Here is a 15,515-nt window from a genome sequence, read left to right as displayed (position 1 = left end):
GGGAAAGAGGATAAGTGGTCTAGCTGACACCAAGCTTTTAACCCTATGTTACCAGAGTGCAGTAACTGGCCACTGGGAATAGAAATGGCTTAGGTTTGTTGATGAGTATGGGAAATAGATGTGATAAAAGCTGAAGAAAATAGTGTAAGCATACTATGAAGAAAAGTGAGGAATGGGAAAAGAGATAGAATAGAACCTTCTCTGTGCCTTCTGTGGGGTCCCTATGAAGAAAGAGGGGCTGGGGCCCTGCCTGAGCCTCTGGAAACTGTGGAAGTAATCCCTCAGGTGCCTCGGTTGGTACCAAGTCTGACCTCACCCACCTGCCTGCCCCTCCATCCAAGGGCTTCAGAAGCTGCTTCTCCCCGATGCTATGTCCTGCAGTTTCCCCATCCTCTCACTCCCTATCTATGAGAGAGCATTATGGAATGAGGCTTCACAAGTCACAATCTTTACAGCCACCTGTCTTTTCCTTTCCTATCTTGGGTGCTGCCATGTCTTCTCTTCTAGGGAAATCAAGGTCTTTTCCAGCCCAGAGGGTGGAAAACCATGGACTTCAGATTTCCCCAGCTACTTGTCCCTATGGCCCAGCAAGCTCCATAGGTCAAAATCTGCTTGTTGATTCTGGCAAGGGACCCAGAGTGCTGACTGTCTTGGAGTCCTTCGTGTCACAGGTGCCACGCCATAAGTGTTGGTGTGGGCTGTTGGCAGGTGAATGATAGTGTCACAGCAAGAATATCCTGGAGGCCCATAGGGTGAGCGATGGGCAGCCCTTGGGGGATCGTTAGCCAGCCATAGTCGTAGCACTCAAAGAGGCAGAGTGCTTGCCTCTGCTATACAAGCAGGGATTCTGGCTGAGGGTTGAGGCCTCTGCCAGCATGGGACCCCGGCCTCAGTAAAATGGCATACCAGGCATAATACACTGCCATGCCCAGGCTTTCTGAAGATAGTGTCATGAATCACAGCTATTCCCCTGCCCTTGCATGACCTCTCTTGGCACCACTTTTCATATTTTTGAGCTTCATATTGCCCTTAGCTATCTTCATACCCAGCCGACTCCCTGACATGTGTTGTATACCTCTTCTGTGCAAACTAATCAGCCAGACCTCAAGGGGCTTAACTCAGTGGTACCAGTGAACAGCAAATGCTAATAGCGGTACCAGTGAGCAGCATATACTAATAGTGTAGGAAAGGGTAGATTGAAGTGCTACAACAGCCCAGCAGAGGGAGTGATTCTTAGCAGCAGGTAGGATCAGAATAGCTGCACCTTATAGTGAAGAGGTGCCCAATTTGTGGTTCAGTTATGATTCTCAAACAAAGTTAGGGACAAGTCTGACCAAGAATGAACTGCCTGTTATGTCTGTGTTCCTGTGACAATGCCAGATGCTCCTGTACCCAGTGTCCCACAGCCCTTCCCAGGATGAAGCCCTGATTGTCAGGGCAAACAGACATTGAACCAGCTCTGCTTGTGCTTCTTCAATGGGGGCCAAACCTCCCAGCTGTAGGATACCAGATGGTGCTCCAGGCCTCAGCCAGCTATGCTACTGCCTGCCTAGCCCTTGACGCCATTGTCATAAAAGACTTCACAACGCTCATTACTTGGCATCGCTAGTGGCTGAGAGTTCGATACCTTTTCCTTTGTCTCATTCCTGAGTTCTTGACATTTCATTTGAGGCTGAACCTTTTGAAACTTCACAAGGGTCCTGAGGTTCTCTAGGTTTGACCAGATGCTCTTCGTTAGGGATATAGCTGAATATTGTCACACTTGACCTAAGCTAATGTAATATGACTTGTTTTCTAGTAGGATAGACCTCTCCCTCCATCTTTTTTTGTTTCTGTAAACCACAGTATTTTGAAGCTATTTTTGAAAGGGACTTGATTTGGGGTTTTTATAATGCAGCAAAGTATATAATAAAAGGAAGGGGGCTCAGTATCCCCCTTACAGGTTACAGCCTTCACAAACTGCATGAATTTGTTTCTATGGAGGGTTTTACTGTCCTGTAGCATGGTATGTACAGTCTTTTATGCGACCCAGCACTAGATGATATCTAAAAACCTGATGCAGAACATCCATGGACATCTGTTGAACAATCCACTAGAAAGAGGGGTAGGGTGAGTTTATGCTGTGTGTGTGGTATGGGTTTTTCTTCCAGAGTTAAAAATAAGAACAGGGGCTTCCCTGGTGGGGCAGTGGTTAAGAATCCGCCTGCCAATGCAGGGGACACCCTGCATTGAACCTTGGGGTTTGAACCTTGGTCCAGGAAGATCCCACATACCGTGGAGCAGCTAAGCCTGTGCGCCACAACTACTGAACCTGCACTCTAGAGCCCATGAGCCACAACTACTGAAGCCCGCGCACCTAGACCCCGTGCTCCACAACAAGAGAAGCACTGCAATGAGAAGCCCATGTGCCGCAACGAAGAGTAGCCCCCGCTTGCTGCAACTAGAGAAAGCCCATGTGCAACAACAAAGACCCAACACAGCCATAAACAAACAAACAAATTAATTAATTTAATTAAAAAAAAAGAATCCGCCTGCCAATGCAGGAGACACAGGTTCGAGCCCTGGTCCGGGAAGATCCCACATGCCGCAGTGCAACTAAGCCCATGCACCACAACTACTGAGCCTGTGCTCTAGAGCCCGCAAGCCACAACTGCTGAGCCCATGTGCCACAACAACTGAAGCCCGCGTGCCTAGAGCCCATGCTCCCAACAAGAGAAGCCACCACAATGAGAAGCCTGTGCGCCACAACCAGAGAAGAGCCCGCATGCAGCAACGAAGACCCAACACAGTCAAAAATAAAATAAATTTATTTTTAAAAAAAAACATAATGTGCAGTGCTTCAGGAGAATTTCAACTAGTGATTTTTTTTTTTCTTCACTACTCTATAAATGTCTTTCTAATTAATCTTTTTCAACTGCAGAGCACTAACAGCTCTTAAACATTTGCTTTTTGTTTTTAGGTGATTGAAGTATATGACTTGACTAAAGTAAAGTTAAAATATTGGTAAGTTTTCTCCTGGTATGTGTCATAGGCTTGGTACACAGAGGCTTTATCTACTACCCATATTAAGTTAGTAAAGGATTCCCATCTGCAGCAGTTCTGGGATTACAGCCTGGTGCCATGATTTCCTCGTGCAGCCTCCAAGTCTACTCAGTTTCCTGGGGAAGAGAAGGAAACCTCATTAAGAACACACTGTGTGTGAAACACTTCACATATGTGACAACTTATTTAATCCCACGACAAAGCAGGACCTCAGCTCAGAGGTCTGTGACTGTCCCCTGGGTCATAGCTACCCTTCCCTTCACGGCCTCTTTTGGCACCTCTTTATGTGTTCATTACCAACAGAGGTGGGACAAACCAGATACATCTGACTTCAAGGCCTATGCTAAAGAGAATGCCAAAAGGATTACTATTTGGGGGGCCAAAATCTGCTTTTTAGAATGAAAATGGGATGTATTTGTGCCTGTATGATACACAAATATTTGAACCTCCATTATGGTAAGGCGCTGTGCTGGCATCTAGAATATTCCGTTCAGTAAGCTTCCTTAACAGGCTTACCTTCTCGAGGGTGTGTAAGGGATCAGTTCCTGGGCTGACTCAAGCAGTGTTTGCCAGCAGAGAAGTGGATAAAGCAAATGCATAATATCACTGACCCCTGCAGATTCTGATTGTCTTTTAGTCTTGTTGGGGCCTTGTGTACCTCAAGGTCTGCACTTGAGACCTGCCCTCTTAAGAGACAGTGGTGGGTAAGAGTGAGGGTTCTAGAGTCAGGCTTCCCTGGGTTTGGGTTATGACTTCTTCATTTTATTACTCTGTGAAATTGGGCAAGTCACTTAACCTCTTTGAGTTTGTTTTCTCATCAGAGAAATGAAACCAATAATCAGGTTGCTGGGTTAGGAAGATGACATGAGATAATACTGGTAAAGCATATAGCACAGTGCCTGGTTTAAAACAGCGGTTCCAGATGCAAGCTATTATATATAGAATAGATAGACAACAAGGTCCTACTGTATAGCATGGGAAACTATTTTCAGCATCCTGTAATAAACCATAATGGAAAGACTATGAAAAAGAATGTATATATAATTGAATCACTTTGCTGTACAGCAGAAATTAACAGAACATTTGTAAATCAACTATACTCAGTAAAATAAATATTTTAAAAAGCAGAGGTTTTCCATAAGTGATAATTAATTTTTTTTAAAGTATTCTTAACCTTAAACATTTTCCTTAAAATTGTAAATGATTTATTTATCTTCATGCTCATTATCTGAAATCATTCACCTCTTTGCTCCCAAGCCCACCCCCCTCCCAGGTATTTTTCCTTTGCTTGGGATCCATTCCTCCCCATCCACATACCCGTTCACCCAATCCATGAGTGCTGGTTCTTCTGCTTGTTAGGAAAACAAGCTGCCTCGCTTGGCTGTACCCTTTTAAGACATCCCTTTTTAAGAAAGTTCCTTTTCAAGCCAAACTACTAGTATGCATCCTGGGAAAACATATTAACAGTGTCTATTTCTGAGTATTCTTTATCCAAGTCCAAATGCCATGGGGCTGAGGCCAGACTGATTTCCTTCTGAACTGGCCTGGTGGCCACAAATGTCTTGGGAGGTCCTAGAGGACTAAATCTCTGTATCAACCTCAGGAGAATTGACTATTTATGACCTCATTTATTGTCTCTTATTTAAAAGTTCTATAGTTAAACTTTTATTTTGATACAGTAGTAGACTCACCCACCTGTGTTTTAAGAGTAACTCTTCCAGCCACCATCTCTAATGATCTGTGAGCCCATCTTGCAAAGCCTGGTATTAAAAAGTATCTCTGTTTTTCAGTGGTGTGCATTTCAATTCTCAAGCCATAGCTCCCACCATTGAGCAGATTGACCAGTCTTTTGGTGCGACCCATCCTGGAGGTAAGCCAAGTCCATTTGATTCCTCTGGTCATCTGTAGCCATGTTCCTGTCGGATTTGGGGATTGGTACCTGGGTGTGAAGGAAAGCTCTTCCCTCTTGTTTTCAGTCTAGTAAGTCAGTTCAGAAATGAGACACAAGGAAGGTGTTGCCAGCCATTACTCCCTGCCAGGCTGGTTGGTGTTCACAACTTCTGATGCCATTCAACCATGCCATTTTCTTCTCCCCACTCCCACAGTGTACAACTCCGCTGAGCAGCTCTTCCACCTCAACTTCAGAGGACTGTCTTTCTCTTTTCAGCTAGATTCATGGACTGAGGCTCCCAAGTACGAGGTTAGCCTTTCTCTTTCCCTGATATTTATTGCCCGGTGCCCAGGTGATATGGGTCAGCAGAGTACCATTGGAGGAGGCTGGATAGATGCTCTTTCTTTGGTTTCCTGATCTCTGAGGTCTTCGGAGGCCAATGGGGGGTACAGTGAGGGAAGCTGATAGAACAAAGCCCAGGCTGGCATTCCCAGGAAGAGGGTGCTTTCAACTGACGAGTGAGGTCGAGCTCACTTTGCAGAGGTAAATCCACGTCGTGTGCTTTAAAATTCCAAATCACCACAGTTTTTCTTAATGGCCTGGAATTTGAGAGAATTCATCCTTAGGCAACAGCATCCTTAGTGTTATGAAATGATAGCTTTTTGTAAGTTTTACATTTTATTAAAGGAGGCATTTCAACATTTTCTCCCTGATGAAGGAATGAAAAACTAAGTAAAATTAAAGATGAACTTGCATGATTAGGTGAATTTATTGACCTGGAGACAGGTTGGACTGTGCTTTGACCTGGCCAGTTTTTTTTTTAAATATCAAGAGTTTTAATAATCTTGATAAATAAAACAAGCAAACTTCAGAGTTTCTCAGAAACCACAGTCCCATCTTTCTACACTGTAGGTAACCATACCCATTTTTATAGACGAGGAAATAGATACAGAAAATTTGTACCAGGTAGGGCAGTACCAGTAGCAGAGTTCTATCTGAAACTGTGATATTCCTATTCTAAATTCCTTACTTTCATGACCTGGCCAGTTCTTGAAGACCGTATGAGTGTCAGGAAAGTGCCAGAGCCTGAGTCACATGGCCCACAGTGTGCTTTTATTAAAATATTTGTCTTGTGTTTGCAGCCCAATTTTGCCCATGGTCTGGCTTCTCTCCAGATACCCCACGGAGCAACTGTGAAACGAATGTACATCTACAGTGGAAACAGCCTACAGGATACCAAGTACGTGTAGGGGAGCACAAGCTTCATGCTAAGGCCATGGGCTCCCTGGGAGGGAGGGCAAAGCCTCTGCTCACTGTGCCTTCCCGCAGGGCTCCCGCGATGCCCCTGAGCTGTTTCTTGGGCAATGTGTACGCTGAGAGTGTAGATGTTCTTCGAGATGGAACTGGACCCTCAGGTTTACGACTTCGCCTACTTGCCGCAGGTCAGTTACTGGCTTTGGGGTGGTGGATTCTCTGTTATATCCTTGTTGTGATAGTCTAAAATCCCACGTCCTTAGGATAGTTGGTAGAAGACAAATGGTGCTGATGTTTATGGTTAAAAGTTTTCATTTAAATTTGTGAAGGGACAAGACAGTCTTATTTTGAGCAAATCTTAATAAATGGCAGTAAAACTTCTTCCCTCGGCAGGTACATTAGCCTCTGTGTACTTATGTAGCTTTGCAGTGGTTCCTACGTCCTGGAGATATATCTTATGGGCTCAGTGTTGTATGTTGTCTCATTTTCCACCCTTTGTGCTAATTTCTCAGAGTAGACTGGCAAGAGGAGTTTGTTGAATTGTGGTATAGCCATACCCTGCTCAGTTTTGTTGACTGTGAACAAAAAGAGTTGCTGCCTTCAGTAGCTGGTCTCTCCAGGATTCACACCTTATCTTGTGATTTTCTTGTGTGGACAGTCTCAACTCCTTCAGACCTTTGGATTATACTTAGTGGTACCGAGATCCTCCTGTGTGTAGTTTGCCTCCATAAAGATGGCCTGGGGACTTTGAGCTCCATGACGGGGCTGTGCCTTAATGGAATTCATATTCTAGCCAGTGTTTGTTTGTAAGCTGGGGTCTTGCATCAGTCTCTGGGGCATCTGTTCTCAACTGTTTAGAGTCTGGTATATAAACTGTGAACTCACTCCCCTGAACAATTAGACAGTTCACAGCCTCCAGGTTAGAAATTTCTTTTCTTTTCTTTACTTTTTAAAAATAATTAATTATATATATAAATTTTTAAAATAAATTTATTTATTTTTTGGCTGTGTTGGGTTTTCATTACTGGACGCAGCCTTTCTCTAGTTGCGGTGATTGGGGTCTATTCTTGCGGTGCATGGGCTTCTCATTGCAGTGTCTTCTTTTGTTGCGGAGCACGGGCTCTAGGCGCACGGGCTTCAGTAGTTGTGGCTCGTGGGCTCTAGAGTGCAGGCTCAGTAGTTGTGGAGCACGGGCTTAGTTGCTCCGCAGCATGTGGGATCTTCCCGGACCAGGGCACGCACCCGTGTCCCCTGCATCAGCAGGCGGACTCTCAACCACTGCGCCACCAGGGAAGGCCCCCGAGAAGTACTTCTTAACGTAAATCCTTGTATCTTGTCAGGACCTGGAAAGTGGCAAGAGATAACAGCACCCTTTTTTTTTTTTTGCGGTACACGGGCCTCTCACTGCTGTGGCCTCTCCCGTTGCGGAGCACAGGCTCCGGACACTCAGGCTCAGCGGCCATGGCTTATGGGCCCAGCCGCTCCGCGGCATGTGGGATCTTCCCGGACCGGGGCACGAACCCGTGTCCCCTGCATTAGCAGGCGGACTCTCAACCACTGTGCCACCAGGGAAGCCAATAGCACCCATTTATATATTTCCGTAGCACCTGTGCTGCTGTTTATTGTACCACAGTTGTGATGGTCTGATTGGAATCTTCATGCCATAAGCTCCATTGTGGGCAGAGACTGCACCTATTCTGCTCACCATTGTTTCCTCAGCATCTAGCAAAGTGTCCTAGCCCATGGTGTCAATGACTGAGTATTTGCTGAGTCAGTGAATGACTTTTCTAGAGCTCTGTATCACTTTTGTGGGATTGAGTGAATCTCTCGCATTATTTTGAGTAGATAGTGATCTCTTCTAGCATCTCAAGTCCTGGTGACCTGGTACTTCAGCTTACATGCAGTCTTTCCCCTCAGCCAAACCTGATAATGCAGCGTGCAGCCACTGGCCTCTCTAGGGCTTCCGGGACCCTGGGCTGCAGGGTCACAGGCGCTGACTGGGAACCTGACCACCTTACTCTGTTCTCTCCAGGTTGTGGACCCGGCTTATTAGCAGATGCCAAGATGCGGGTATTTGAACGCTCAGTGTATTTTGGCGATTCCTGCCAAGATGTTCTTAGCATGCTTGGCTCTCCACACAAGGTCTTCTACAAGTCAGAAGACAAGGTAGGGAAAATGTGTTTATAAAATGAATAGGTGGTGTCTCTCTCTCTCTCTCTCTCTCTCTTTTTTTTAATCAACTTTAACTTAATACTGAGTAAATGTAAACTGCTGTTTTCCCATAGGACCTGCTTTATTAAAGCTGATGGAAAAGTAAATTGAAAGCTCTTTTCTGACCCCTGTTGGTCAGATTGTTCTGCCTTTCCTTGGAGACCAAGGCGCAGTCTCTAGTCAACCAAAGCTGGCTGGGTTGTTCGGCACGAGCATGTGGGACTCCCATACTCTTGCTTCCCCAACAGATTAACATTATACAAGAAACACAATTTGTAGACTCATTTAATCCAAGAATTAAATGTATTAAGGGGTTGGATTTTAATTCATTGTTATTTTTTCCCCAACAGATGAAGATTCATTCTCCTTCTCCTCATAAGCAAGTTCCATCAAAGTGCAATGACTACTTTTTTAACTACTTCACTCTCGGAGTGGTAAGTTGTGATTCCTTAGAGGAGCGTTCCGTTTCTGTGGGAGTGTGCAGTGCCCCTGGGCATACCTGTGTGCATACATGCAGCTTTAACCATGCCTGGCTGCAGGAAACCTAGCCCTAGCTGGCTTTACCAGTGTCGTCTTGCATTGGCATTGGTACCCCCAAAGTAGACCTTTCCTGTCACCACCATTGCTAAGAAACTGGGTTCTCTGGTATGTCTTCATTTCTTTTCTGAGAGAAACATGCTCCACAAGTAGAGGCTGCAGGAGTCATTCAGGTTAAGATATTTTGGGAACTGTTGTTTTGTAGAGCATAGGACCCTCTTCTGGAGCCAAAAAACAGGTAGACAAAAAAGGCTTAAAGTCTGGGAGTGTGCTCATGTATTTTTAGGGGGTCGCCCCAGAGGCATTGCTGCGGCCCTGTGCTCTGGATGTACGGTGCTGAATGGAGCTGTGGCCATCAGTGCTGACAGTCCAGCTGGTAGATGTGTGTGTGAGAGAAACGATAGTGTAAAGAAAACTGCACCAGCAGGATAGAGCTCAGAGGGCAGGGCTAGCCTGGATATTGGGTTTTCTAACCTTTCAGCTTTCTAGGGCCTGGGACCCTGAAGCAGCAAAGAAATGGTACACTCCAGAGAGGGAGAAAGAAGGAGGACTGGGTCTGCCAGTGTGGAAAAGACCAAAGAGGAGCCGGGAGTAGCAGGGGAGAGGCAATGGGATCATAAACTCTTGAGGGTAGGATGGTGGCAGGAGGGAATGGCACTGTTGTAAGCTGAACCTTTTTTTTTTTTTTTAATGTTTATTTTATTTATTTATTTGGTTGCACTGGGTCTTAGCTGCAGCAGGCAGACTCCTTAGTTGCAGCTCGCCAGCTCCTTTAGTTGCAGCACGTGTGCTTCTTAGTTGGGGCTCACCGGCTCCTTAGTTGTGGCAGGCAGGCTCCTAAGTTGCAGCATGCGAGATCTAGTTCCCTGACCAGGGATCAAACCCGGGCCCCCTGCATTGGGAGCGTGGAGTCTTAACCACTGTGCCACCAGGGAAGTCCCAAGCTGAACCTCTTTTTGAGTTCAAGGGCCAGTGATGATAGGTGTCATGGAAGATGGAGCGAATGGACCAGCCCTGATGGGACATGGTGTGGCTATTGGTGGAGGGCTGGAGTCAGGGGTAACCCTGGGGTCTCAGGCAGAACAGCTGACAGGATGTGAACCTGAGAAGGGTGTGGCGGGGTACGAAGAGGTGTTTGATAGGCAGTGTCAAATCCAGATCTGAGTCCTGGCTAGAGGCTAGCCTTTACTTTCAGTTCCAAGGGTTGCTGGAAGTAGGCCCCTGAATCTTCTTGTTAGCCTGTAAGCCAAAATCTGTGCTTGGTTACGTTTTTTTTTTTTTTGCGGTACGCGGGCCCCTCACTGTTGTGGCCTCTCCCGCTGAGGAGCACAGGCTCCGGACGCGCATGCTCAGCGGCCATGGCTCACAGGCCCAGCCGCTCCGCGGCATGTGGGATCTTCCCGGACCGGGTCATGAACCCGTGTCCCCTGCATTGGCAGGTGGGCTCTCAACCCCTGCGCCACCAGGGAAGCCCTTTTTAACATCTTTTTAAAAATATGGAACACTTCACGAATTTGCATGTCATCCTTGTGCAGGGGCCATGCTAATCTTCTCTGTATCATTCCAACTTTAGTATATGTGCTGCCGAAGCGAGCACTCGGTTACATTTTTTATCAGGTGTTTTTGGTCAGGAAAGATATCCCTGACAGTGTTTGAGTTCCCAAGCAGTGGGAGCTGTAGTCCCTTGTGCCTTTTGGGCCTACTGGTACAAGGTTTGGAGTGACGAGGCCTGTAGATGGTTTGGTGTATGTCGTCATCCCTTTGCACTCAGCCTCAGCTGTCCCCTTGATTGTTATTTGGGAGAAAGCTGTTCCCCAAGGGCATCCCCATTGTGGAGTGGGTGTCTCTAATTTGGACATGCCCTCGAAAGCCCCCTGCCCTGCCTCAGTAACTTTCCCCACTTGGGCATCCTTGTTTTCTATCCCAGGACATCCTCTTTGATGCGAATACACACAAAGTGAAGAAATTTGTCCTACACACCAATTACCCTGGACATTATAATTTTAATATGTGAGTATACCGGTACCTGCCCCTCCAGGAAAGAGAGCTTGTGGCTTTGGATGTTTGCTATTTCATGGAAAGCAAACATTTCCTGAGTGTTGGCTCTGTTCCTGGTACAGTACCCATTACCTTATATCTCTCCATTTATACCCATTTTACAAATAGGGAAATAGATTCAGAAAGCTTGGCCTCTTAGCTGAGGTGATAGGGTCTTCAGAGCCCCCAAGCTGTGCCCTTTTTGGTTTGACTCCAGTGCACAAATTTGGCCTCTCCCAGGGAACACTGTGTCAGGCCCAGAGCCAGGGCTTTGGGCAAGTGTGCTTGATCCTGTTTTTCCTGGGGTGCAGAGTTGAGATGTGGGGGTGGTCAAGGCCTCCCAAGGGGTTCAACCTTTACCCATCTGCCTTCTCTCTCTAGTTATCACCGCTGTGAGTTCAAGATCCCACTAACCGTAAAGAGAGGTGAGTAGTCAGTGTCCTCAGGGTAAAGAAAGGGTTTTAGAATCAGTCTCTCATGATGAGAAGAGATGGTGATCCACGCAGAGAGGGTGGCAGTGGTTGGGTTTGTGGCGTCTTTGCCCACCTGCTCCTGCCCATAGCCTCAGCTCTTCTGGGTTGGGCTCTGTGTTCTGGGGGCCACAGTGTTCTTGGTCTGTAGTCTCCTGGAGGCCCTCAAGGTCTTATCCTGTGACCATGGGATTGCTGGTTTCCAAACATCAATCCCAGTGCATAGGGTGGCTAGGGCTGGGGTCACAGGTGGGCTGAGACATCTACCTGAGCAGGTGTGGAACTGAATCCGGGCCAGGCCAGATACCAACCACCCTGTGTTCTCTTTTCAGAAAACACAGATGGTCAGACAGAAACATGCACGACCTACAGCAAGGTAAGCTCCTATTTTCCCACCTGATGCAGTCTGAAAATGAGGTAGGCATGAGTCTGCCAGCAGTCCGGGTTCCCATGTCCTTTGGGCCAGCCATTTGTCACGGGTAGGGTCGGGTCCCTGCTAATCCCCTGTCACCCGCATCCCTCTTGCAGTGGGACAACATCCAGGACCTCCTGGGCCACCCTGTGGAGAAGCCTGTTGTCCTGCACAGGTGAGCAGGAGGTTGCTGCCTCTGATCACCCCATCCGGCTCCTCACAGCCCAGAAGTCCCAGGGAGCCCTAGCAGTGGCTATGGCTTAATGACAGAAACGACAAACTTCTGATGTTGCCACAAACATGCTTCCTGCCGCAACCCTGCGTGTTAGGACTAGGCCAGCTGTTCTGCATGTTTACTCACACCAGAGAGGCTGCCCCTTGGGATAGCTCCCCCATCTCCCACCTACCTCCAGGTATGGGGACCTTTTTGCCTCTAGTTATTCAGAAAGGGAGGCAGTTTTGACTAGCTGTCCTGGGCCCCCTCTTCCCTATCAAAGCTGCAACCTGCTTTAGTTCACAGCCCAATACCTGGTTGCATCCTGCCTGAGGCTCCCTCTCCCTCCTGACTTTGCACCACTCCAGTCCAACTACATGTTAACTTTCTGTGCCAGCTGGACTATGTAGGATTTTGTGCTTGAATGAGGCCCATCACTATGCCTAGGACCTCAAGGGCCTGTGTGGGAAACACTCACAGCCATGAGGGACCACTGGCTAATAGCCCCCATCCCAAAAGGAACCGGATGCCCTGCCTGGCCTTGGCCTCTGTCTGACCCTCTAACTGTGGCTTCCCCGGCCTCAGGTCCTCCTCCCCAAACAACACCAACCCATTTGGCTCCACTTTCTGCTTTGGTCTTCAGCGGATGATCTTTGAGGTAAGCCCTGGGGGTTGAGTGGCCGGTGGTCATGGCGAGGACAGGCAAGTGATTGAGAGGGAGATTGGGGAGGGCCTGAGGGCCCTGCTGGGCAGGTTAATCCAACAAGATGAGAGGAAATGGGGATCCCACATTTATATTTGAAAATGTGAGTACAATAGGAAAGGTAACCACAGGGCAAGTGGGGCTCAGTCCGGGGGTGTTGGGGGCCTTTAAATGCCATGTGAATGAACGTGCTGTGGGGTGAGTGGCTGTAGAGGCCCCACTAGCTTGGGAGAAGAATGAGCTGCCCCTGTTTTCCCATCTGGATGCCATACCTTCAGCAGACCTCTAGCAGGGGTTCCAGAAGGACTGGACAAATGGGTGTGGTGAAGTTTATATATCCCAGAGAAACAGGCAGACACAGGAGCAGAGATGACCCCCTTAGCATGAGTTGGGGGGTGTTAAGGGGTCAGTCCAGCCCCGTGTGCAGGTGGGTTGCACACACAACCTCCAGCCCCTGTGCACAGGAGCTGCCTCAAGTCCCTTCTCTTCAGTCACAGCCCAGGACTGATGCCACTGCTGGTTTTTGTGGGTCTGATTGCCTGCTCTGCTTACATCCCTTCAACTCCTCCCCCTTGATTCGCTGTCCTCTTCTCATAACAGGTCATGCAGAACAACCACATTGCCTCGGTGACCCTTTATGGCCCCCCCAGGCCTGGTGCCCACCTGAGAACCACGGAACTCCCCTAGGAACATCACCACCCATGCCCCTGTGCCCCATGGAACTGTGTATCGCATCCTGTTCAGCAGGCCACCCTGTGGGTTTTCTTGGACACCTTGCCAGTGTAGAAGGGCTGTTGTGATATTTTGAGGTAGGGCTCAGGCTGGGTACTCTGCCATGGGGTGAGAGGCCCAAATATTCTTCTGTGCGATCTCAGCCTGCTGGTGCCAACAGGGAACACAGACTGCAAAGAGAAGCACAAACTCTGAGCCTTGATACCTGGACCTAGGAGCTCTCGACTAACATATAAAGAGACAGGGTTCTGTCTCCCCTGTCCCCCACACATTGGGAAAACTTGGGGCTCTTTCTCTGGCTGAGGACACAGGCACCCAGACAAGGACAGGGTCCTGCCTTTGGCCCAGCATTGCCACATGACCCTTAAGGCAAGCAGGTAGCATGTCCGTAGTACTTGGTTGCAACTTTTGCACTACATCCACTTTAGTTACTTGATGAGCTGGCTGTGGCCAAGGTGGCCCACTTGCCCTTCCCTGTTTCTTTCTTGCACGTGCTCCCTGCCAGGCCCAGTAGGCACACCCAACTGGTTGAAACACAACTTTCTACCATCAAGGTAAGTGCCCAGGCCTGGTTCCCACCTCTCTTGGAGCCAGCCTTCAAGGCCGCCTGTTCCCCTACTCTGCCGCAGCCTGGCTGGCAGGGCTGCATGTTTCCATCCTGTTTGCCTCTTTGTTTTAATGCCAAAGTTTTAGCCAAAGACATCTTCCTCCTTTTTTTGTGTTTCAGCATTCTGTTCTGCACTGTGGGCTTGGCCCCCCTGCCTCAGCTCTGGGCAGTGTCCCCTGGCCGGGCCCATTTACGGCTCAAGGCCTCTGGGGCTCATGGAGGGCTGGGCTGCTCAGTCTCTTCGTGGGACTTGCTAAGGAAAGTAGCATACGTGCTTTAAAAATATTAATCCTTTTGAAAAGAATTGAGAAGAGAAATGTATAATTTTATCCCATTTTTAATATTTTGGTCTAGCAACTTGTGATACATAGATGACAATTTTGTGAGTTTTTCAAATGTGTGTACAGATTTTTGTAAATATGACTCTTTTGTAATTAACTCATGTACAGCCTCATCCTGTATAGTTTAACAATGAATGTGCAGGGGACCTGCCCTGGGCACCTGTGTGGTGCCTGGGCCTACAGCCAGGCTTGTGTGGCGTTCCCATGACTTTGTGACTGATTGGTGTCTTCCCGTGTGGACTGTGGCCTGGCCAGAGACCCTCACACATCCCACTGTGGGGCAGCCAGGACTGTTCCCATCCTCCTAGCATGGGGGAACCTTCCTCATGCCCTGCCCATACCCCTCCTCCAATAAAGACCTATGCCCTCCGCAACAGCTCCCCATGTGCTGTTGCTGGGATGTTTATACTAAAATGAGCGTGGAGGCGTTGATTTTTTTGAGAAAGCGGGTGGTTGAAGAATATGGGGGAACTTACAGCTGGAGGAGTCATCTTAGAAAAAGCTTCCTTGACTCCTCTGAAGGGGGCAGCACAGGCTCCAGTGGGAGAATGGCACAGTTGTGTGGGTGTAGGTGGGTAGCTGGATATGGGGGAAGACTAGGTAGGACAATGTGCTCAGTCCCTGTGTGCCTCCGTCCCTAATGTTCCAGCTAGCCCAGGGCTCAGGAGGGCTTGGCCCCAGGAAAGCAGATCTAAAGACCTAGACGTGGCTAAGAATGCAGTTTGAAGGGGCAAATAGGAAGCAAAACACCTACTTTCAGAGTTGTGGCAGAATGGCTGCCGGTTCCATGAGGACTGAGGCCAGGCCCCTACCCATCCCTGTGGGGTCCAGCCTTGAGAAAGATCTGCATTTGTTGGCCTCATTCTAGGGGTTCCAAACTAAGAAGTATGGTCAGATTCCATGAGCCTCTGCCACCCCCACCCCCACCCACGTCCCTACTAGGAGGACCAAGCATGTTCACCTGTTTGGCAAAGAGCCTGGTTCTCCACCACCTCAGCCCTGGCTGTCTCAAAGGGCCACCATTAGATTGGTTCCAGATCACCTCCCAATAGGGTGTGTCAGCA

At 48.2% G+C, this 15,515-nt stretch overlaps 1 protein-coding gene across 1 annotated transcript in view; it reads left to right on the top strand.

The window, feature by feature from the left end:
• The window catches only part of PHAF1 (phagophore assembly factor 1), a 28,924-nt gene extending 14,065 nt beyond the window's left edge, over positions 1–14,859 (top strand). Inside the window, exons 4-16 of the mRNA XM_007457301.1 lie at positions 2,960–3,003; positions 4,833–4,912; positions 5,148–5,242; positions 6,076–6,173; positions 6,263–6,375; positions 8,220–8,353; positions 8,749–8,832; positions 10,863–10,945; positions 11,354–11,397; positions 11,775–11,818; positions 11,971–12,029; positions 12,654–12,726; positions 13,372–14,859. Of these exons, the coding sequence (XP_007457363.1) occupies positions 2,960–3,003; positions 4,833–4,912; positions 5,148–5,242; positions 6,076–6,173; positions 6,263–6,375; positions 8,220–8,353; positions 8,749–8,832; positions 10,863–10,945; positions 11,354–11,397; positions 11,775–11,818; positions 11,971–12,029; positions 12,654–12,726; positions 13,372–13,458 (1,038 nt within the window). The 3' untranslated portion in view covers positions 13,459–14,859. The remainder of the gene's footprint in view (positions 1–2,959; positions 3,004–4,832; positions 4,913–5,147; positions 5,243–6,075; positions 6,174–6,262; positions 6,376–8,219; positions 8,354–8,748; positions 8,833–10,862; positions 10,946–11,353; positions 11,398–11,774; positions 11,819–11,970; positions 12,030–12,653; positions 12,727–13,371) is intronic.
• Positions 14,860–15,515: the final 656 nt, after the last annotated feature.

Source organism: Lipotes vexillifer, unplaced genomic scaffold (assembly GCF_000442215.2).
Source record: "Lipotes vexillifer unplaced genomic scaffold, Lipotes_vexillifer_v1.1 scaffold504, whole genome shotgun sequence".
Classification (NCBI taxonomy): domain Eukaryota; kingdom Metazoa; phylum Chordata; class Mammalia; order Artiodactyla; family Lipotidae; genus Lipotes; species Lipotes vexillifer.
Note: the sequence above shows the minus strand (reverse complement) of the source record. Positions and strands in the feature narration are given on the sequence as shown.